The sequence below is a fragment of the Sapajus apella genome, unplaced genomic scaffold (assembly GCF_009761245.1).
Source record: "Sapajus apella isolate SASKATOON/1434 unplaced genomic scaffold, GSC_monkey_1.0 scaffold19, whole genome shotgun sequence".
NCBI lineage: Eukaryota > Metazoa > Chordata > Mammalia > Primates > Cebidae > Sapajus > Sapajus apella.
This window is the reverse complement of record NW_022436959.1, coordinates 1,623,022-1,647,711: the sequence shown is the minus strand read 5'-3', so window position 1 is coordinate 1,647,711 and position 24,690 is coordinate 1,623,022. Positions and strand designations below refer to the sequence as shown.

At 37.0% G+C, this 24,690-nt stretch overlaps 1 protein-coding gene across 3 annotated transcripts in view; it reads left to right on the top strand.

The window, feature by feature from the left end:
• ANLN (anillin actin binding protein) overlaps positions 1–24,690 on the top strand; it is a 59,894-nt gene that overhangs the window by 26,457 nt on the left and 8,747 nt on the right. The window contains exons 8-22 of one of the 3 annotated variants that reach the window (XM_032286790.1): positions 434–560; positions 1,437–1,547; positions 2,945–3,183; positions 3,875–4,020; positions 4,299–4,446; positions 5,547–5,682; positions 6,309–6,491; positions 7,420–7,546; positions 8,145–8,193; positions 8,287–8,343; positions 8,948–8,986; positions 9,280–9,301; positions 10,199–10,311; positions 19,588–19,674; positions 23,714–23,821. In XM_032286790.1, the coding sequence (XP_032142681.1) occupies positions 434–560; positions 1,437–1,547; positions 2,945–3,183; positions 3,875–4,020; positions 4,299–4,446; positions 5,547–5,682; positions 6,309–6,491; positions 7,420–7,546; positions 8,145–8,193; positions 8,287–8,343; positions 8,948–8,986; positions 9,280–9,301; positions 10,199–10,311; positions 19,588–19,674; positions 23,714–23,821 (1,692 nt within the window). Of the gene's footprint in view, positions 1–433; positions 561–1,436; positions 1,548–2,944; positions 3,184–3,874; positions 4,021–4,298; positions 4,447–5,546; positions 5,683–6,308; positions 6,492–7,419; positions 7,547–8,144; positions 8,194–8,286; positions 8,624–8,947; positions 8,987–9,279; positions 9,302–10,198; positions 10,312–19,587; positions 19,675–23,713; positions 23,822–24,690 lie in introns of those variants that run through there. The other 2 variants (XM_032286791.1, XM_032286789.1) reach the window with 2 other exon arrangements.

Sequence of the window (24,690 nt, the reverse complement as noted above, 5' to 3'; positions counted from 1 at the left end):
TTCTCTTGATCTTGCCCTCTGAGTAAGGTGTGAGTTGAGATAAGTGACAGGGGCGGTTTTTCCCTTTGTGTGGCTTTTACTTTTTGTGTTGTTGTTTATTTTATTTTACCAAATACCCAGACTTCAAGGAGAGACTTTCACTTTGATTGGCTTATGTAAAACTGAGCCCTGAGGTGAATTTTCTTTCTTTCTTACTACCTCATCTCCAAAAGAGATTTTACATACTGAGAATTACCAAGAATGTGAACTAGCACTGAGGATTTGTTGTGTTCTAAACAAGGCTGGGCCTATTCCCATACACTGTCTTTTTTGTTCTAAGGAAATTTTTACAGAATAATATTTAATAATAATCTTGTTGCATTTAATAACATATAGGAAGATAAAATCTATAGTTTTGAGAAATAAAATTTACTTCTTCATTTGCTTTTTGCAGGAAACTCACTGTCAGAGCACTCCCCTCAAAAACTGTCAAGGTGTTTCAAAAACTCAGTCACTTCCAGGAACAGAAAAGGTGACAGAAAACCAGACACCAGCCAAAAATTCCAGTACACAACCTACAGGTCAGTGTTTCCAGATTGTTCATGGTTAGTATGTAGAAACTCAGAGTGATTTTTGTGTGTTGATTTTGTATTTGGTAACTCCTGGGTTTGTTCTAATGGGTTTTTTTCGGGGGAATCTTTAGGGTTTTTTATATATAAGACCATGGGACCTGTGAACAGAGATAATTTTACTTCTTCCTTTCTAATTCAGGTGTCTTTATCTTCTTGCATAATTGCTCTGGCCAGGACTTTCAATGCTGTGTTGAATAGAAGTAGTTAAAACAGACATCTTTGTCTTGTTCCACATCTTAGAGGAAAAGCCTTTGATCCTTCACTATTGAGTGTAATGTTAGCAAAGGGTTTTTCATGTATGGCCTTTGTTATGCTGTATACCTTCCCTCTATTCCTAGTTTTTGAGTAATTTTATTTACACTTTGTTTTTAAAGTGGAAAACAAATTGCGGAGTAGTATGTATGGTATGATCATAAAACAAGATGATATATAAATATTCACACTTGGGGGAAAACTGGAAAAACAAGCAATAACTTGGTAATATTGCTGTCCCATTTCTCTCTCTTGGTGGGGGAAAAGTTAATGCATTTATGCCTAGCGTTCCATTATTGGAATGCTAAGCTTGTGGGAGTTACTTATATCCTTCCTGCTCAAGGTCATTGCCATGGTCTGATTTTTCACACACAAGAAATTTGCAACCTCTGGTATAAACGGGTTAAGAGAGGACAGGTGTTTAGGGAAAGGCGTTTCTGTACATTTTTAGGTTTGAATATTTTCAAACAAATATATATTTTTGCAATCAGAAGAAAAGATATTTAAGATTCTTTAACTAGAAAATTATAGGTTCTTATATATATTAATATGGTCTTTCTTAAACATTTTTAGGTTTCACTGAATGCGAAATGACGAAATCTAGCCCTTTGAAAATAACATTGTTTTTAGAAGAGGACAGATCCTTAAAAGTAACATCAGATCCAAAGGTTGAGCAGCAAATTGGTTGGTTTTTATTCTGTATTTATTATTAACTTTGTACATAGTATAGAAAATAATATATTGATAGAAGTACATATGCAAATTTGGAGTGTCTTATGATTTTATAATACTCTCTTTTTTTAAATCAGAATATACTCTAGCTTCTACCAAGATGTTGTACTGTTAACAGTTACTGCTAGCTCACAGGTACCTGTGAAAGTGTGGTTAAGACTCTCATCAATAACTTTCACAGGGATAGGAAGGGTGCTGCCCTCCCATGCTGTGTGCTGGGAGAGGGGTGTTTCAGGAAAAAACTCTCTGGGACTGTGTTTTCCTCTGTTCTTGTACCACCACAGTAATTACCAACATAGAAGACTTTTGTGACCAGTTCAATTCAATTCAATTCTGACACTAGCTACCTGGAGATAGTGTCATATCCCACAGGTTGGGGACTCAGTCCCCAAGACTGCCCCCTCTCCTTCAGATACCAGTTTCAAGTCCAGACCTCTCAAACTTCTAACCGACCAGCTTCAAGTTGAGTTTCTGTGACCTCCCTCTTTAGCTTTGATTAACTGCCTCACAGAACTCTGGGAAATACTTATGTTTCCTTATTATAAAGGATATGGGTGAGGTATAGGGAAAGTGGCATCGAGCTTCCATTGCCTTCCCTGGGGCGCCACCCTCCAGGAACCTCCGCTTGTTTAGTTATCCTGAAGCTCCCTGAATCTAGTTCTCTTGGGTTTCAGTGGAAGCTTCTAGTAGTTAGCATTCCCTCCCCCAGGGTATGAGGCTGAATCCTCTCTGGGGGAGGGTCTTAAGAACCACAATCCAAAAGATGGGAGAAGATTAGTGTCCTACATTGGGGCAGGTGAAAGGAGGCCAGGAGAGTTCTGTTTCCTGAGGCATAACACACCCAACATAATACGGAAAGACAGTAACTAGGGATATGGCAGTTACGAGCTAGGAACCGTGGACAAAATCTAGTATATGTCATAATACAAGGGGTTTGTAGCCCCTGAAGCTTATTAGCAAACCCTGCCCTAAGTGACATAATATTTTCCTATTATTGACTGTTATGTGAAAGGGTAGCTTTCAACAATAGAAAAAGTCATTTGAGAGAACATTTGTTGAAAGTCTGAAGCCTTTGGCTATTATTCTGCATTTGAGTTCTTAATGCTCTTACTTAAACCCAAGGCATTGAATCAGTTTTGATAGACCCAGTAATCATTTCTTAGAAAGTGTTATTGAAACTGAAGATTATCTTGGTTTCATATATTAGTAGTATTTTCTTATTTTTCTTTTTATGAGGTTCTTTTTAAAGGCATTTTTTCTATTAAGAATATGAGTATTAAATTTCTTTCTTATGCCTTTAATTCTGAAATGTCTGAGTCACAGTATCCACCTATTGAAATATTTTTCAGAAGTGATACGTGAAATTGAGATGAGTGTGGATAATGATGATGATATCAATAGTTCAAAAGTAATTAATGACATCTTCAGTGATGTCCTAGAGGAAGGTGAACTAGATGTGGAGAAGAGCCAGGAGGAGATGGATCAAGCGTTAGCGGAAAGCAGTGAAGAACAGGAAGATGCACTGAATATCTCCTCAATGTCTTTACTTGCACCATTGGCACAAACAGTTGGTGTGGTAAGTCCAGAGGTAAGAAAAGGCTAACTGAACAGGCCCAGGACAGAAGTAAACTAAGTAGTATTCATATTTCCCTTTCTCTCATTGACAGATGGGCATTTGGCACTCTGTAGCCAGGGGATTTTGTAAACCTGTTGTCAACTCTCTTAAAAGAAAGCTTAAGTGGTTTCCTTTTGACCTTAGATAAAATCCCAAGTAGTAACATGGCTTAAGAGGCTGGACATTTGGGCTCAGCCTTTGGCGCTGCCATTTACTCACTGTTTATTGGTCAGGTTATTTAACCTCTCTGTGCCACCATTTCCTCTTCTGTTAAATGAGGTTAATAATACCTGCATCTTAGAGTTGATGTGAACATTGTTCTATGAGTATATCGGTATTTAGCTCCAAACACAGATCACTAACATTTATTTACAACTAACTACTGTTATTAGCTTTCATCTCAATCGAATAACTGCAGCTCTGGGGATTTATTCAACTAGAAATTTTTTTTAAAGTATAACTTTCAGCTGTCTTTGTAGTTTTATTTATTCTTTTATGTGTTAGGAACTTAGTTTGCTTTGTTTTTTGAATCAATCAACTTATTGGATTTTTTCTTCATAATAGTGGAAAATTCATTTATTTTCACAGAATAAAATGAATTATCATTTAGGATCAATGTTAGCTATCCATAAAATCTACTCATATCTGATGTGTTTTCCCACAGAGTTTAATGTCCTCACCTAGATTGGAATTGAAAGAAACCAGCAGAAGTGATGAAAGTCCAAAACCAGGAAAATTCCAAAGAACTCGTGTCCCTCGAGCTGAATCTGGGGATAGCCTTAGTTCTGAAGATCGCGATCTTCTTTACAGGTAAGAACATTTCTGGAAGGCATACACTCACTGTCATGGTTTAGGTTGATATAAGTTGTGTTATAATTTGTAATTACAATGGCATTAATAACTCATCTGTATAAAAGTTTAGAATAACTTTTGTTAGCATCTCTTTCACCAAATGGGAGTTCCATTCTGTTGCGAAATGTTCTGCTGATATGTTCAATATCAGTGTCAAATTCTGCTAATATGTTCAATAAAGGATAGTGCTCAGTGTGTTGCTGGATTTCTAATAGAGTATAACTTATCTCCTGAAGCATCGATGCGTATAGATCTCAAAGATTCAAAGAAACAGAACGTCCGTCAATAAAGCAGGTGATTGTTCGGAAGGAAGATGTTACTTCCAAAGTGGCTGAAAAAAATAATGCCTTTCCTTGTCAAGTTAATATCAAACAGAAAATGCAGGTATGCACTTCTATGTAAAGGAGATTTGGAATGTTTTCTTACTCTAGATTGTGAGCTCTGTGAGGACAAAGGCCCAGCCTTACTCATCTCTGACCCCTGAGTGGCCAGAATAGTGTCTGATGCATACAAGCTCAGTAAATCATATTTGAATTCAGTTTATTTTCAGAAATGTACTCTTTTTGAAAAGTTGGAGACTTGTTTGATATCGCTGAAATACTTATTTTTTAGACAGTTTTTTCATAAATATCCTTAGAGTATAACTATTAATTGGATAATGATGTAGTGTGAAATTTGTTATGCTCTTCAAGGTTCTTTCGTGCTAAGGAAGCATTTTTTTTTTTTTTTTCGAGACAGCATTTTGCTCTTTGTTGCCCAGGCTGGATTGTAATGGCACAATCTAGGCTCACTGCAACCTCTGCGTCCCAGGTTCAAGTGATTCTCCTGCCTCAGCCTCCCAAGTAGCTGGGATTACAGGCATGCGCCACCACGCCTGGCTAATTTTTGTATTTTTAGTAGAGACAGGCTAGTCTTAAACCCCTGACCTCAGGTGATCCACCCACCTCGGCCTCCCAAAGTGCTGGGATTATAGGCGTGAGCCACCATACCCAGCTTTTACAAAAATTTTAATTATAAAAAAAAAAAATAGAGATGGAGTCTTTTTATGTTTTCCAGGCTGATCTCGAACTCCTGGGCTCAATTGATTCTCTTGTCCTGGCCTCCCAAAGTGCTGGGATTACAGGTGTGAGCCACCATGCCTGACCTAAGGAAGCATATTTAAAAAACAGTGTAATTGTAATTTAAACAAAACGCATCAGATACTTTCTAAATTTCTGCTTTGTTGGACATAACCCCAATTTTAACTTTAATACGTATGGATTGGAAGTTTTTTTCATAAGGCATAATATTTATAGCTTAATTATTATAACATGTTAAATGTTTTTAGTGCATAGTCTAGAAACTTAAGCAGTGAACCTAACATTTTGACTTTACCATCTGGAAATTCTTGAAACTATCCAATTAAGTTAGTTAGAATTAAAGTTTAAACTGAAAATGATGATTTAAAATGTATATATTTTTCCTCCTCTCATTGGTTTTACTAGGAACTAAATAACGAAATAAATATGCAACAGACAGTGATCTATCAAGCTAGCCAGGCTCTTAACTGCTGTGTTGATGAAGAGCATGGAAAAGGGTCCCTAGAAGAAGCTGAAGCAGAAAGACTTCTTCTAATTGCAAGTAGGTGTGATGTACCTGAAAATGTTCCGACAAACTTCTAACCAGGGAAAACTCATTTTGATATCTAGAAACCTTTAAGTTTAGAGAAAGGGCTTTTCCTAATTATCTGTTCCAGCTCATCTATTTTTTGTTCTTGTTTTTATAAGGTTGTAAGAACTCTATGTAAAACAAATTGTAGTTTGCATGAAAGGTAAAAGCAACTGAAATGCATTTGAAGAAATGCAGTTGTGCCGATTGAATGGATGAATGAATGAATCTATATATGTATATATACACATGTACATATATATTCTCACTCTCTTCCCCTTCCCTTATCAATAAATAGCTAAAACAACTTCTGTGAATTTTACCGTGTATGTGTGGTGATGATGGGGCATATTGGGGTGGACAGATAATGCCAGACAAGAAAACCAGCTGAAAGTTATGTATTAAATTATAAGGACTTAGTAAATAAATGAGCAATCAAGGTTTTCCCCAACCACCTACCATCTGTTTTATAAACTTAGCGTTACTGATTTCATCTTTGCTGTTCCATACAATTTCCACATCAGTACGCTTTGGTGAATTTGCTCTCATTTAGAAACATTAACAATTTTAATATTTGGAATATTTCATGTTTTACATAGCTGAAAAGAGAACACTTTTGATTGATGAATTGAATAAATTGAAGAATGAAGGACCTCAGAGGAAGAATAAGGCTAGTCCAGTATCCCAAAGTGAATTTATCCCATCAAAAGGATCGGTTACTTTGTCAGAAATCCGCTTGCCTCTAAAAGCAGATTTTGTCTGCAGTACGGTTCAGAAACCAGGTATGGTGGTGATTTTTCTAGGTTGTGTGTTAAATTATGAACCTCACCTAGATTGGATTATACAGGATAGAAACAAGTAAATCATGAATAACAATGCAAAGTTTGTATCTTTGGCCTTTAGATCCTTTTATCAAGATTTAATAAAAAGTAAGGGAAAACTTCAGATATTTATAGGGATACCAATCTATGCAATAATGGACATTGCTCTTACTGAAAGTTTGAATACAAAGTTTTATTAAATGTTGAATACGGTTTTAAAAATTTTTATAAAATAACTTTTATTTGTGTGGAACATTCTTTTTGAGGGAAAGGAGGGCTAGACATGGGTGAGAAGTAAATTTCAGGCATAGGGAACGTAAATGGAGATTGTGAAAAGTTTGAGCATTTTTGTAGGAATAGGGTAACTTAGGTTCTAATTCTTGCTGTCATCTGATTTTGATGGGGTGTGGCCAGAAATCTATTTGTGATTTAGGATGCATCTTGAGGTACGTGGTTATTAATAACAAATAGAGAAGAAATAGTTTATGTTTTTATTATAATTTATCTGAGTAACTTTTATAGAAATATAGTTTTTAATCTCAGTTTTGAAATCGCAAACCATAATTTATCCTTTTGAGGTGTACATTATTGGTTAAGAATTAAGGGTCATTCAGTAAAATTCAAAGTCAGCAGAAATTGAGGAAGATGGAGTAAAATTATTCCAATTTACATAATAGGGAGAGACCTTGATGAGGCTTATTTCAGGATTATACTGCCTGCTTAAGTCTTATTTAACTTTTTGTATCTGGAAAGTTGATTTTAGTAATTTTTAAAATAAATTATATATAAGTCAGTTCAGTATTCCTTTATTTCTTTGGTATTCCAGAATGTTGGTTAGCTAAATCTGATTTTGCTTGTGCTTACTATGCAATGTGATTACTTCTTGCAGATGCAGCAAATTACTATTACTTAATTATACTAAAAGCAGGAGCTGAAAATATGGTAGCCACACCATTAGCAAGCACTTCAAACTCTCTTAACGGTGATGCTCTGACATTCACTACTACATTTACTCTGTAAGTAAATCAGGCTTTTGATGATTTGAATACATTTTTCTTTTTATAGAGTTGATACAGCCTAAGCATTCAGATGGTATTTATAACCTTTGAAATGCATTATGCACATTCTTTTTATATTGACAACCCATTTTTCAATGTGTTGCTTTAACTCATATGTTTCTGTCTTTTGTTGAGTATCACCTTTTTTCTATGTGACTATAGATATTACATATTTTGAAATGATATGTATATTAAACCTGGACCATAGATTTTTAACATATGCCTTAAATCTCATAAGGTACTTAACATTCAGTCTTAATGAAAAGACATTTACGTTTAGTGAAACATTTATTTTTAAATAAGAGTCAAAGTGCAGTTTGGAAAATAATTAGTGCTTTTATAATTGAAGATTGTGAGTTGTAAAATACTGAGGAAAATACTTTGGATTTGTATTATAGGAAAAAAATAGACTTCTTAACAATTTTTATTGTCTATAGTTAAAGACATAGTGGATTCCTTTACTCTCAGAGTCTTGGAAGAGTATTTGTAGCATCATTTTTAATTATATGATTGTGATTTTTCTATCAAGGTCTTATTTAATGCTTTATTTTTCCAGGCAAGATGTATCCAATGACTTTGAAATAAATATTGAAGTTTACAGCTTGGTAAGCTGATAAAGCCTTCTAAAATAATCAGCAGTATATTTTTTCTGAACCATATCAGATTGTAAATTAATTATGCTTTGGGTTTGTGTGTAGGTGCAAAAGAAAGATCCCGCAGGTCTTGATAAGAAGAAAAAAACATCCAAGTCTAAGGTGAGAATTAAACCCAGTAAAAATATTTTTGACAGAAGTAATAGATGTCATCATACCAGTTTTATGTACAACTTTTAATATTTATGACGTTTTTGGATCAGTTTCACGTTCTAATTTGTAGTTACTATGTTACTTACGTATGAATACTGAAAGTCGACTGTGAGTGATCATGATTCTCAGTATAAGTTCCTGATACACTCAGGATGGATAATTCTATTTTCTCTACATTTACTTGACATCTAATTTTTATGACTGCTTAAAACTTTTCTCAAGACTTTTACCTGAACTCTCTTCTCCGTAACTTCCCTAAACCAGTACTTAAGAATTATACGGTCATTTTGCAGTCATAAGCTTGCTTTCCAGCCTTCCCAGTCTTTGTTCTTTTCTTCTTTCCTTAAGCCATCATTAAAAAAAATTTTTTTTTTTCAGCTCTAACAAAAAAGGACTAACACTATAAGAAAGCCTTAATCAGGGACTCAAGTGTAATGTATTCATATTTAAGAATTAATTATTTTCTATGTGGGAATTTCTCAAGGTTGGATAGTTTTACATTCTGAGATAATGTTTAATAAGAACATATATAGTAAGCTGTCTTTTCTTTTAGGCTATTACCCCAAAGCGACTCCTGACATCTATAACTGCAGTAAGTAGAATTTTTAAGAAATTGACCTTTCTTGAGAAATCTTCATCTTACATGTACAGTTTTAAATTGGTTAACCATTTCTAAACTTTTAGCACTATGGAAAATTTTAACATATACTAATGAGGGGGAAAATCACTGTAATTTATATAGGAAAAGTATTTTCTGAAATGTAGTCCTTATTGTGTTAAAAGAGATTTGTGATTCATATTTAAATCTTTGTATCAAATAAGGGAAATAACTTGTGTCTCTTCTTCACACCTTTTTTTTTTTTTTTTTTTTTTTTTTTTCTCAAGAAAAGCAACATTCATTCTTCAGGTGAGTGTACCTTGAACTATTTGAAACTTTAGAATAAGGTAAGGAACTAAGCACTTGCATATTTACATATATATAGGCCATCTTGGTTTATGAGTATGTACCTTGGTCTCCCTTGGAGTAATATTTTCTATGTGGATTTTTTTAGTAACAAGATTACTGGCCAGAATAGCGTGCAGTTTGCTTGAACCTTTGTTAGGTTCCACCATAGAGGTACCAGTCATCACGTCATTCAGCTCTAGCAGTAGATAGCATCACTCTTTCAACTTTTGTTGTTCTATAGATTTGTTTTGTGCTATCCATACTGTAGAGTTTTACTTCTTTTAGCTTTGCTGATCATCACTGGCATTGTCTCATGTCAGAAATGCATCTTTCTAGTTCACTGGGAACTGGAATGCCTCTAAGCCATGAAAGGCCTTCTTTAGAATGACTTTAGGCCTACATTTTTCCAAAGGAAATTAGGATGGAGCTGGTTTCCCTCACTTCCTTTGGGCTGTTGGTCTCTTTCTTCTCTGTGGCATAAGAGAGTTACTAAGAAGACCTGTGCAGAGATAGTTTCTGCTGCTGATTTTGTCACCGTGCATTTTAACTAGCACTGAAGTCTTTTCCATGTTTTTTTATTGGGAAGTTGCTTTTTATGCATACATTTTTTAGGTCTATATCTTTAAAAATACATCCATCCCAATTATTAAGGAGTGCTTGTACCTCCCTTAAATTAATAGTTTTCTTTCTTTAGGAAATAAGCTGATTTTTTCCCCCATATTTAAAGATGAAGAAAAATGAGGCAGTCTTTTTCCTCTGTGGCAGCTTAATTTTCTCCTACTGGGGTGGGGGGAGGAATTGTTACCTGTAGTTACAAAAATCACTCTGAACTAAACTTAATCTCTTTGTTCTTCACAGTCATGGCCAGTCCAGGAGGTCTCAATGCGGTGCGAACCAGCAACTTCACCCTTGCTGGATCTTACACATTGTCATTGGCTTCAGTAGGAAATACTAAGTTTGCTCTGGACAAGGTAATCCAACTTTATTTGTAAGGGCGTAGTGTTATTTGTTTTTAATCTTAGAAAAATTAACTCAGTTGAAATGCCACAATGCTTTTAGGTGTTTGGAATCTTTGAAAACACATGTTCTTAGAATTGCACATTTTTGCTAAGTATGAGTGTTTTGCTGATTTTTTTTTTTTTTTGTATTGGAAGTATTTCTCCCTTTTTATAGTTAGAACTTCAGTGAATGCTGGTTTATTCTAAGTTTCGCTTCTGACTAAAGAAGAATTACTTCTTGCATTTAGATGTTAAGTTTATAATTTTAAAACATAATGTCTTGCCTATTTGTCTTTCTGTGTTTGTTTTGAGACAGAGTCTCAACTCTGTCACACAGGTTGGAGTGCAGTGGCCAGATCATGGCTCACTGCAGCCTCAACCTCACGGGCTCCCACCTTAGCCTTCCGAGTAGCTGGGACAACAGGTGAGGGATACCATACCCAGCTACATTTTTCTGTTTTTTGTAGAGATGGGGTTTTGCCATGTTGCCTCAGCTGGTCTCGAACTCCTGGGCTCTGGCCATCTGTCCACATTGGCCTCCCAAAATGCTATGATTATAGATGCGTGCCACCTTGCCTGGCCAGCCTCTTTGAACCGATGTTTCGAAATGAGCAATATTTTATGAATTTAGTTTTGACAAGATAGTGAAAGGTAGATTAATCTCCTAGAAAAGTACTTACAAATCTAAGGGATTTCCTTCTCATGCTTCCCTTTCAAATTAGAAGCATCAAAAATCAGATCTGTGTTAACATCACTATTGAGTGCTTTTTCACTGTAATGTAAAATAACTTTTAAATAGCTAACAAGACCATTTTAAGGAGTGAGAGAACTAGAGGCAAATTTTATTTCTTGAGTTGACTTCTATATAATACAGTGAAAATTTATATTGTATGAGATTTCTGTAGTCAGAATACAGAGATGAAGTATAAAAATTAGGAGGCCTGGTTTCTAGTATTTGCCCTTAGCAATTTACTTTTTTTTTGAGAGGAGCCTCGCTCTATTGCCCAGGCTGGAGGGCAGTGGTGCAATCTTGGCTCACGGCAACCTCTGCCTCCCGGGTTCAAGTGAATCCTCTGCTTCAGCCTCCCTGGGAGCTGGGATTACAGGCATGTGCCACCATGCCCAGTTAATTTTTTGTATTTTAGTAGAGATGGAGTTTCACCATATTGCCAGGATGGTCTTGATCTCCTGACCTACTAATCCGTCCGCCTCAGCGTCCCAAAGTGCTAGGATTACAGGCGTGAGCCACCATGCCTGGCCGATTTACTCTTTAACATAGAGCAAAGTCACCTCGTTTCTCTAGGGTCTTGCTATCCAGTACAGAATATGAGGTTAGCCTGAAACAATATAAAATTCTAGGAAATGCTTTCTTTGAGTTGATGGACAAAAAGCAGACTATATTTGAAGTTTTGATTATGTTAATGCATAAATGTATTTTAACAAGTTAATTTAAAATTTTTTTGTAACTTTTTATTTAGTGATTCAGCTAGTTTAACCAGTTGAGTGATCCTGGGTCTTTTTTTCTCTGTCTTTTATTTTGTCTGTTTTAGATAAATTATGATGTAAGAGAGCGAGAGCTACTGGGCTATTTGTTCCAGGAAAAGGTTGCGTTATTTTCTTTGCTTGAAACTAATGAGCTTAAAAATCAATCCTTAATTTTTGATCTACATGTATTTGTTTTACTAACTACTCTTATCTTTTTTGTTTACTTTGAATAATTAAGGACATTATGTACATTATTCTATTATGAGACTCTTATAGATGGGCGTCTTTGTCTCCACTCTCATAATACTTGAAAGCCTTCTTTGAAAGATTTCTGTTTTTTGAATGCATGTTTGGTGTTTGGGTCTTTTCTTCTGTCTTATAGTTCATTAAAATCCTATATTCACTTCAATATTGATTTTTCTAGGTATAATTAGAATACGAAATTAGTAACTATATTTAAAACTAAAAATTATTCAATATTTTTGGCCTCCTGTGTACTGGAAGAGCTATTGGTGGTGTTTTAAATAAAAGCAGATTTTTTTTTTTTGAGACAGAGTCTTGCTCTTTCACCCAGACTAGAGTGCAGTGGCGTGATCTCGGCTCACTGCAACCTCCGCCTGCCAGGTTCAAGCGATTCTCCTGCCTCAGCCTCCCAAGTAGCTGGGATTACAGGTACCCACCACCACACCTGGCTAATTTTTGTATTTTTAGTAGTGGTGCGGTCTCACCATGTTGGCCAGGCTGGTCACGAACTCCTGACCTCAGATGATCAGCCCATCCTGGCCTCCCAAAGTGCTGGGATTACAGGTGTGAACCACTGTGCCTGGCCAAAAGTAGAAAATTTTTATGGTCTTAATTGGCTAATGGGTATATTGCTATCTAGATGACTCTTTGCTTATTAATTTTGAAGTTATAATACACTGAACACTAAAATTATACTGAATATAATATATTTTGGAAGACTTTTTAAAGATTTTTTTCTTTGAGATGGAGTCTCACTCTGTCACTCAGGCTGGAGTGCAGTGGCATGATCTTGGTTCACTGCAGCCTTTGTCTCCCAGGTTCAAGCAATTCTCATGCCTCAGCTTCCTGAGTAGCTGGGATTACAGGTGCATGCCCAGATAATTTTTGTATTTTTAATAGAGATGGGGTTTCACCATGTTACCCAGGCTCGTCTTGAACTCCCAACCTCAGGTGATCCGCCTACCTTGGTCACCCAGAGTACTAGGATTGCAGGAGTGAGCCACTGTGCCCAGCTAAATAATTCTAATATTCTTATAAAGGTCAGTTACAAACTTTCTCTGGGTTAAAGAGATGCTACTTAACAAAATGTTGGATGGTATTCTTTATTTTATTTTAAATTCTTAAAATAGGATTTGCAAATTAGATAACCATAAGAATTGGGATTTTATGAACTGTATTTTTTACTCAGTATTGTCACATAGCCAATTTCTACATATGTAAGAGAGTTCATTAATCTCTAAAATGAAAGAGATTTCAATGATATATCTTAAATATAGACTGTTCTTTTGAAAACTTTTTTGGCTGCCATTTTAAATCAAAATGTCACATTTACAAATTAAAATTATATTTCCATTCACTTAACTCCTTTGAATTTATAACTTAAATAGCCAACCACATGATTGAGTGCAAAATCAAACCACTCAATTTAATTTGTTGTGTCTTTTACTCATAAGACTCTTTCTCAGTCAGCTACAGTACAATTTAGAAGGAAAATCTGGAACAAATTTTGTGCTTTTCTGAGTGAGGAGGGGAAGCAAATATTTGTTCCAATTGCTTGGGTTTGATGTAGGAGAATATTTAAAATAGTTAGGTTTAAATGGTATTGGAGTTGGTGGGAAAAATTTAAGACCTTCTATACTCATGTAATAATCCTATTTGATTGTCACTGAAAGAATAGACATGTCTTTCCTGTCTTATCAGATACTGTCAGTACAAGGGAGTCTTGGTTTCTTTTACTGGTGCCTTGACCAGTAATACAACAATCGCAGGGCTTATCCCTGAGGTCCTTTCAGAATGGAATTTCTGTTGAAGTTAATCCAGTTGGTTTGCTCTACAGATTTAGGACACCACTGTCAGTGGATTGCCATCTTATTTGAGGCTATTCAGATCTCAGTTAAAGCCTGGCATCCTGGAATTTAAATATACAAATCTTAATGAGTCAGACTTTCAAACCCTTTCTTTGAATAGGGAATCCAAAACCATGATGGTTTTATTATACTATTATAGATAAAGGGAGAAGGATGTCCCGAAGTTCCTCTTCTGACTTCAAGCAACCTCATAGGTATTTATACCTTTTAGGACATACAAATGTCAGTTTAAATATTATTAGGGCAAACAGCTTTGAAGTAAAACAGCCAATTAGGATTGTAGAGTTTTGGGATTGAAGAAAATGGTTAGGCATTCTGGTATGCCCTAAACTGTCCAGTTTATGCCTGTTGGCCCTGTGTAATTATTAATGGTGAGCCTTTCACCCTCAAAAATATCCCAGCATATAACACATTACACAGTCTCCCTGGTTATAGGTTATATTTTATAGCTCTTAACATAATCTTTGAAGTGTGGATATCTTAATAGAATCCTTTGTTAAACAAAATAGTATCATACATTTTCACACAAGTCTCCCTCCACACTCAACTAGGGGTAGAGGTAGTAAACTTGACCTTTTTGTGAATATTTTCAATTCACTTCTTTATCAGGACAGCTTCTAACCAAAAATATTGTCTACTTTTCCTCAGCCATAGAGTAAGAGGGCACATTTTCTTCTCATCATTCTGATTTTTGTTATCAGTAGCATTCTCTATGCTAAACAATGGAATTCTGTTAAATAGCATTGAGAGGAAAGAGCCTAAGGAACTTAAAACTCATTGTAAGGAAATGCAAAAAGGGAATTTTTACAAAATAGAAAGATGAGGCGTATGATGTTTTGATTCTACATTGTGGATCGGTTTCAAATTCAGGCAGTTGGAGGTTCATCTCATGAAATTAGTCTATTGAAATTTTGTACTTTTTGTCTTAGAATTCCCTCCTTTAAGTAATCTTTACTAGGTCAGAGGATCAAATTGCTAGAAACTAATTATAGTGGAAACTCAAATTTAGACTTAAGTAAGATTAATCCAGTTGGGATGCCATTCTTTTTCCCTGGGCAATAGAATGACAGACAATTCCATCTTCCTTTCTATCTTGACTCAGAAGTCAATATTATTTTAGATATATATAATACATATCTATATGTTGCCATTTTATTCTTGATTTCAGGGACAAATCATTGATGGAACCAATCCATGCCTTCTTGTATAACCAAAAGATTAGCAGCTGGCGTTTACCTTTCCCTTCAAGGCTTGGGCATTAGCAGCTTTATAGATAAGGGAAGTTCTGATCTTAAACCCATTTGCATTTGCGCAAAACAGCAGAGTTAGCCTATCCCTTCTGCCTTAAATTCTGGTACTCACTTTACTTCCTTACTAATACATGTTTCTTGTGGCTTCTCCCCCCCCCAAACCCCCCCCCCCCCCCCCCCCCGCCGAATAGGGCACTTTTATCTGTGTTAAAAACTTGTTCAGGTTGGGCACTGTGGCTCACATCTATAATTCCAACACTTTGGGAGGCCAAAGTGGGAGAATCGCTTGAAGCCAGAAGTTCAATACCAGCCTGAGTAACATAGATGATGAAAAAGTTTTTTTCATCAAAGAATGAAAAAATATTAGCTGGGTGTAGTGGTACGCACCTGTAGCCCTAGCTACTCAGAAGGCTGAGGTGGGGGAATTGCTTGAGCCAGAAGTGCAGAAGTTCAAGGCTGCAGTGAGCTATGATCACACCACTGCACTCCAATCTGAGTGCCAGAGTGAGACCTTGTTTTGGAAAACAATAACAGAAAACAAACTTGTTCAGGCAGGGATCCTTTTTCTTCATTGATTTTCTTAATGGTGTCTGGGAACTCATCTCCTGTCATTTGGTAGAACCTGCTTTTCCTTTCTATCTTAACATTTTTTTTTTTTTTTTTTTTGAGATGATGGGTTTCTCCTGTTATCCACGCTGCAGTGGAATGGCGTGATCTCGGCTCACTGCAACCTCCGCCTCCTGGGTTCAGGCAATTCTCCTGCCTCAGCCTCCTGAGTAGCTGGGATTACAGGCACATGCCACCATGCCCAGCTAATGTTTTGTAGTTTTAGTAGAGACGTGGTTTCACCATGTTGACCAGGATGGTCTCGATCTCTTGACCTCATGATCCACCCGCCTCGGCCTCCCAAAGTGCTGGGATTACAGGCTTGAGCCACCGCGCCCAGCTCTATCTTAACATTTTTAAAGCCTCTTTCTAAATTATCAAACCATCCTTTGCTGATATTAAATTTTCCAGCTGAAGATCCTTCACCTTCCTTTAATCCTGTATTAGAGTCTATAGTTATGCCTTTCTTATAGCAGTACTGCACTCACATAAAAACCGTATTTTCAGTATAAGATCAAAAGATATTTCACAAAAAGTGCATCTTTATATTTGTTTACATTTCTCTTGACTGAATGGCGCCATGTATAGTCTATGTAAATTAAAGAAATCATTTGCCAACTCCTCGTCTACCATTTTGTTATTTGTTTTCTATTTGTTTCATCTGTTCTTTGCTGCTTTGTTTCTCCTTTCCTGTCTTCTTCTGGATTAATTCTTTTGATAATACTTCTTAATCTCCTCTTTTGGATTTTTTAGCTGTACTTACCTGTTTTTTGTTTGTTTGTTTGTTTAGTAGTTGCTATGAAATACTATATGCATCCTTACCTCATTACAGTCTACTTTGAAATACTGTTACACTACTTCATGTACCTTACAATATGAACCTCACAACAGTATAATTTGCTCATCCCAATATTTCTTTGTTAATGCACTGTTGTTACTTTTTCTTTAATCAGTTTTTTTGTTTTTTAAGAGATCAGGTCTTGCTATGTTTCCCAGGCTGGTGGTGAAGTCCTGGGCTCAAGCCATCCACCCACCTTGCCTCCTAAAGTGCTGGGGTTACAGGTGTGAGCCACTGTGTCCAGCCTCTTGAATCAATTTTGAAAAGAAATTTTAAGATATATTTTTATAAATTGGCCCTTATATTTACCATATCTGGTATTCTTCCTTCTTGCAGATTCAGAATTCCATCTGAGGTCATTGTCCTGTCAAGAAGAATTGTCTTTATTATTTCTTGTAATATAGGTCTGCTGGAAATGAAATCTCTAGATTTTGTTTATCCAGAAATGTTTTGATATTGCCTTAATTTCTGAAGGATATTGTCACTGGGACTGCTAAGCTGACAGGTTTTTACCTTTACATTCTTTTAAAGATGTTAATTTATTGTTTATGGCTTTAATTGTTTCTAATAAGAAGTCAGCCAGCCATCATTCCTATCTTTTCTGCTTTTTTATTTTACATTTTTAGCGGTTTGATTTTAATGTGCCTATGTGTAGTTTTCTTTGTATTTATCCTGTTGGGTTTCACTGAGCTTTATGGATCTGTAGTTAGTTGTTTTATAAGTTTTAGCAAATACTCAGCCATTGTCTTTTAAAGTTATTTCTTCTGCCCTGGTCTCTCTTTTCTGAAACTCCACTTAATGTAGACTATTGACTATTTTTCCACAGGTCTGTGACATTCTTTTTGGTTTTCATTTAATTCTCTTTTTCTTTGTACTTCATTTTTGATGGTTTCTATTTATTAGTTCTTCAAGTTCACCTGTTATTTCCTGATGTGATCTAGTCTCCTGTGAAGCCTATCCAGTGAATTTTTAAATTCAGACAGTTTTTTAATTCTGAAATTTTTATCTGGATCGTGTGTGTGTGTGTTTGTGTGTGTGTGTGTGTGTGTGTGTGTGTGTGTGTGTGTGTGGTTTAAATTTCTCTGCGGAAATTCTCCATCTTCTCACTTAATTTTCTCCATCCTTTCCTCTAAATAGTTTAATGTTGTATAAATGTTTTTGTTTCCTAATTCTGACATTTAAATTGTCTGTGGATCTGCTATTGACAGAATTTCTTTTTTCCACTTGATAAGTTCCATGTTTTCCTACCTTTTTACATGTCTTGTAATTTTTAAATTGTAGTCTAGATATTGGAAAAGAACAGTAGAAACTGAAATAGGCAATAACTTGTTCTTTTGTCTTTCAGACTGTATAGATTAGGGACTGGTCTCTTATGTAGTCAGAAATTGAGCTGAAATTAGGCTATGGATAGATTTGGTTCAAATTTTGCTTTAAATGCTTTGAGAATGGTGTCAGGCCCCACCTTTGAGCAGGACTTTGAGATCTAAGTACTGCATGTCTACAAGATTTCTCTCTGCTTTTCAGACCTGTCTTCAACCAGCACTTACTCAGCAAAATTCCTTTTGGGGAGAACTGGCGAGTAGGGAGAGCTAGCTCTGCCTCTGCTTCTTCGAATGCCGGTCTACCTCAGCCCATGCTCCACCACTGAAGGCTCAACTGGTTTCTCTTATTCCCTGCAGAATTTGTTGCTTATGGCAAACTTGCTTCTCTGCTAAGCCACTAAGAATATTTCCTTACATGTTTAGGTTCCTTTCCTTTAAATACTTCTTTTTGGCCAGGTGCAGTGGCTCCTGCCTGTAATCCCAGCACTTTGGGAGGCCAAGGCGGGTGGATCAGTTGAGGTCTGGAGTTCAAGACCTGCCTGGCCAACATGGTGAAACCCCATCTCTACTAAAAATACAAAAATTAGCCAGGTGTGGTGGTGCATGCCTATAATCCCAGGATTACAGGAGAGGCTGAGGCACAAGAATCACTGCCTGACTGAAATTTTATACTCATTGAACTGTGACTCCTCCTATCTCCTCCCCCAGTCCCTGGCAGCCACCACTCTGGTTTCTGCTTCTGTGAGGTTGGCTGCTTTAAAGGTCTCATATGTTGCTTCTCAGCCTTTTGGATAAAATCAAACCACACTGGTTTTTTTTTTTTTTTGAGACAAGATCTTGGTCTGTTGCCCGGGCCAGAGTGTGCAGTGGCATGATCATAGCTTACTGCAGCCTTGAAGTTTTGGACTCAAGCGATCCTTCTGCCTCAGCCTTCCAACTAGCTGGGACTACAGACATGTGCCACCACACCTGGCTAATTTTTTTTATGTTTAATAGAGACGAGATCATGCTATGTTATCTAGGCTGGTCTTGAGCTCCTGTGTTCAAGCGATCCCCCCTCCTTGGCCTCCCAAAGTGCTGGGATTACAGGCATGAACCACCACGTCCAGCCAGCCCACACTGTTTTAATTACCAAAGCTTTGCATTATGTTCTGAAATTGGGAAATATGATTCCTTTTTGTTCTTCATTTTCAATATTGATTTGGTTGTTTGAGGTCTCTTGCAATTCCACATGAATTCAAGGACTGGCTTTTCCATTTCTGCAGTTTATTATTCTTTATTGCTGGGTGGTATTGTGTGGTGTGAGTTTACAGGTTGGTTTATCCGGTTTCTTACTGAGTATATCCTCCTGTTGTTGGAGAATAGATAAACACAAGTATTGTCTTCTGTTTTCCTTCTCACATTAACTTGAGATTTAGGGCTTTTTGTTTTGCCAAGCTTTACCTTGAATGAATTTATTCTTCAAAAGTATTTGTTGCTAAGGAACCAATGGATTTTTGCCATGTCTTTTATATTCCAACTTTAAAAAATGCTGTTTTCAGGTTGTAATATTCTCTGTTTATAATTTATGCATAGTTTATCCAGAAAAATCACACTTTGAACCTCTTTTGCAAATAATGTACCTGTTTTCTTTGCAGGTCCCCTTTTTATCTTCTTTGGAAGGTCATATTTATTTAAAAATAAAATGTCAAGTGAATTCCAGTGTTGAAGAAAGAGGTTTTCTAGTAAGTAACATCACTTAGTCTTTAACTTTCTTTTTTCCATTTTGTGAAATATGGACTTGTTTCCCATAGGAATGAAATCCTTTGTGATTAAGTGATAAGTTGGTTCAGTAAAGATTTGTTCCATGTCCTTTATATGGCAATCACTGTGTAGCTGTTGGAATGTAAAAGGCCACAAAAAATAATTTCTCTACTCATGAGCTTTTAGTTTAGAAGGGAGCAATACAAATGAACAGACAGGTACAATATAGTACTATAATAGCAGAAAACGGGGTGCATTGTGGTCAGTTGGTAGGACACCAGGTCTTGACTGTGGTTGGGGTGGGATAAAGGGAACTGCTGAGAGAAGTAATTTCTAACCTGCTAACTGAGTAAGTTTGCCAGGGAGAAAGGGAGAAGTGCCCCAGATAGGGAGTGAATGTACGGTGGCTTGGAGGGCCCTTCTTTGTCACTCCTACCCAAAGAAAAGAAAGATGACACATGCAGACAGTGGCAGGTGTTTCTGGATAGCTTGAGCTTGCAGTTTGAGTGCATGTGTGTGATTGGTGGGTGGGGAATGAGGACAGCGACTCGGGAGGGAAGTGAGGTTGGGGAAATGGGGCAAGAGTTCAAGGGCCTTTTAAAGAATTTGCACTTTATCCTGGAGTCAGTGAGTTGCTCTTATAGGATTTTACACAGAGGAAATTATCCAACGTGAGATTGAGAAAATCATTCTGACCGATGTGGAAAGCAGATTGGAGAATGACAACCCTGAAGAAGACTAGTCAGTTCCCACTGAGGTGGGAAATTTTAATGAGTTAAGTTTTACTTGATTTGAATTTTAGATGCCTGGAGACGTGTGAAAGTTCTGGGTTTGGAGCTCAAGATAGACATTTGGTAGAGGTAAAGATGTGGATCTCTGCAGCATGGGGAAGCCCAGGGCAACTGGGGAAGCAGAGCCAACTCACTGGAGGAGTGCCAGCATTGAAGGGATGGATGGAAGGAGGGAAGCCTCAGAGGAGACTGCAGGGAGAATAACGGAGAATCTAGCATCGTGGTTGCCCATAGAAGAGAGCATTGAAAGGAGGGAGTGGCTAAGTTAGATCAGGTTCTGTTAGGACTGTTGGACTTATTACCAGGTGATCATTCTGGTGTAGGTGAGAGCAAATGCCGGACTACAAATGGGTCCAGAGTGAGTGGGAGATGAGGAATGAGCACAGGAGCTTGGAAACTCTTAGAAACACTTTGGCAGTGAAGAAGTAAGGAGAGAAGAATGTTGTGCTTGCAGAGGCATGTAGGGTGAAAGGAGGATTTTTGTCAACATTTTATTAAGATGAGAGAGATGTAAGCGGCTTTAAATATAGATGGGTAGCTTCTAATAGGGCCAAAGAGACTGAAGATAGAGGCCATGGAAGACCTGAACCAGGGCTTATGGGGTAATTCATAGAGCAAAGTATGGAGAATGAGAAGAATTAAGCCAAGCCACAGTTCACAGGATTTATTTTATACATAATTACAGCTTTCTCATTATCAGAGGAGGAAAGTATGTGTATAGAATGCATAGAAGATTGTGAGTAAGTTGCTTTGGTGTTCTCTGTGAAGCAAGAACTTGAATGATGCAAGGGACGTTACAAGTCAGTTTGTAACTGCTGTCAAAGGTACAGAAACTGTAGCCGACTTCCAAAGGATTGGGAATTATTACTGAATAACAGTATTTTTTCCTGCCTTATTAGGTTTTATCACATGTAAATCCAGCAGGTGGCACTAGACAGTCTTGGAAAAGCATATAAATTTCTGAGTTGAAGGCAGTGTTTGCCTAATGATCTTTTATTTTCATGTAAACATTTTTATATTTAATGTAGATGCCTTTAGCAATAGATAGGCTCTGTTAAGGTAGCTGGTTCATTTGCATTTGACATCTCACCTAATTAATTTTTTAGCTGGGCTCTTAACTAGCTTGTTAGACCTCTTCAAGTTTACTCTGTCTTGAATCCTATAGCCTATTCATCTCACATCCATACTGACAGAAATGTAGTAAGAAAGAGCTCAGGACTCCCTGACTTATCTTCAGTCCTCTGCCTAAACTTTGCATTTTAACTGCCTCTACCCCATATAAAAAAATTAGAGGTAGCAATGGAGATGAAAGCTCCTCAGCTCAGCTTCCTGTCCTGATGTGCCAGGGCTGGCTGGGAGAAGGGAGATTCCAACCAAAGAGACTGGTAAGTGGTTCTGACAGGGTGCCGGCTAGCTCTGCCTCCACTGAGGAGCAGCAAGAGGCAGGTGCTCTGGATTGGCAGCCAAAAGGTTCCGGTTTTGCTGTCTGTGTGATGTAACTTAATTTCCTTGGCCTTCCGTTTCCTTAGCTATAGAAACAAAAAGGCTGTTCTTTTCTTATTCTGCTCTGATTATAGTAGGATGTCATAATAGCTGGTGTTAATCTTGTCGGTCAAAAGTTACCTTGTCTATTACCTTTATGATGTAAAAGGTGAACGTCAACACAGGAGGGAGCTGGTGAGTCATTTGTGTTAACTTACATGCTTGAGATTGAAATAAGATTCCTTTCTGCTTTCGGGCGCTGTGAGCACTGTTGCCTAGAAAAATGCTGCTTGGGGAGGAAAATGGAAGGATCAGGGGAGGAGGAAAAAGGTGAGGCAGGAGGGCATATGGTTGGAACAAGCTAATTAATCTGCGGTTTCAATCTAGCTTGGTAACATTTGCTCTCACACATCATGGCCAGAAATTAGACTCCCAATTCAAGCCACCTTTTGGGAAATTTACCTAAAACAGTAAATTGAGAAGAGTGTATATCCAACTGTCACAGAGTTGGAGTAAGGATTAGTTGAGATACTTTTAAAATACAGATATTCTTATAATAGTCTCTCACACAACAGCCAAGTAATACTAGCTTATTATTAGCTTCTCAACAATCAGACAAGTAAAGTTGTGATATGAAGGTAATCTGAAATCAAATGCAAAGATGCCTTTGAATCGTCTGTATCAGAGGGCAGCACAGCAGGCTCCACTGAATGTTTTTATAGCCTTTGATTGGAACAGAGGCTCATATGCTTACTTAGCATCTGTGGCTGTTTCTGTGCCCAGCAGCTGAACTGAGTAGCTGTGGCAGGGACCTTATGGCCCAAAGTCTAAAATATTTACTCTCCGGCCCTTATAGAAAAGGTTTCCCTGATCTGCAGCATTATTATGTTTTTACTTTGCTTTGTTCTTTAACAGAGAAGTTCCCAGATGAATGGTTTCTGTTTTTCCTTTTTAATGAAAAGTGAGGGCTTTTATATAGTTTAGGGATCTGTTATGACTATAGCTAAATAATAGTAGGTAAAAAACTCTTAGCCTCTGCTTACACTGTTTAAGTGGAAGTGCTTCCGTGGAACAAAACCAGATGTTATTATAGTTGCCTATTCTGGAGTCCTGTCTCTAGCCAACACTACTGCCTTGCCTACCTTTAGAATACAACTAGCATTCCTAAGGACGAACGCCTGACTGCAGGGAGGCATCACTCCAAGCGGGTCTCACGGCCCAGCAGTGGACTTGGAGTTGTGATGTTTATCACAGTTATTGACCAAGGCCCGTGATCATAAGCTGACTCTTTTCTATTCCTGTTAGAAAACTTGATCTCCTGAATAAAGATTAAATCCCAGTCTTGCATCTTAAGATAGGTTTTACTTAATATGTTATCATTAGTTTTTTAAAATAAGTATGGTGTGATAATTTCATATTAATTCTCCAACACTAGAGGCATTTCCCTTGTTTAAGGGGCATTTGGTTAGGGACACTACACGTTTTTAAAGTCTAAAATTAGGTAGATGTATTTAATTCAGGGTTGATATCTGAATGTTCTTAAATGCTTGTAGATGATGTTGAAGTAAATTTCTGATATGAATAATCAGTGATTTTCATTACTAAGATAAAAGACATGAGATCATACAAATAGATTTTCAGATATGAAATATGTCAACATACTGCAGTTAACATACAGAATCAGTATTTCATTGTTAGGATATTTTCCTCAACTTTCTAAAGCCAGCATTTCAATTGACTTTTCCAGACCATATTTGAAGATGTTAGTGGTTTTGGTGCCTGGCATCGAAGATGGTGTGTTCTTTCTGGAAACTGTATATCTTATTGGACTTACCCGGATGATGAGAAACGAAAGGTAATTTAAATTGTATTGGTTAGTGGTGAAAGCCCTGATTGACTTTCGCGTAGTGTTCATGCAAGTGTTCCCCCTGGCCCCCATCACTCACCCAAATTAATTCCCCTTTCTGTGTACTCATTAAGCCATTGAAAATGTTCTTGTTGGCTGGGTGTGGTGGCTTACGCCTGTAATCTCAGCACTTTGGGAGGCTGAGGTGGATGGATCACCTGAGGTCAGGAGTTTGAGACCAACCTGGCCAACATGGCAAAACCCTGTCTCTCCTAAAAATACAAAAATTAGCTGGGTGTGGTGGTGGGTGCCTGTAATTCCAGCTACTCAGGAGGCTGAGGCAGGAGAATTACTTGGACCCAGGAGGCTGAGGTTACTGTGGGCCAAGATCACGCCACAGCACTCCAGCCTGGGCGACAGAGCAAGACTCCGTCTCAAAAAAAAAAAAAGCATTTTTCTTGTAAATTAATGTGTGTGTGTCTGTCTCATTTGTTTAAAATTTTTATATTCTATCCATTCCCTATGATGTGATCACTCTTAAAATACTTTAACACATATATGTTTCCTTCTTTTCTACTGGATGTTTAATTATAATTTTTTGTTGACATTTGAAGTTGGAAATATTTTAAATTTAGTTTTTTATCTTATTAGCTAGGGTAAAACAATAATGGAAACCCACCCATAGGAACAATGGTTTGTATTTTGTTTCTAAAATTTAATAAGAGGATTTTGTGTAATAAATTATATCATGTTTTTAAAGAAGTTAATATCATTGCCCAAGTAAGATTATTTGTTATCTCCAAACTGGAAAATAGAAATAAGCAGAATTAAAAAGGAAAATTATTCATAACAGACATAGCTATTGTTCATATTTTGGT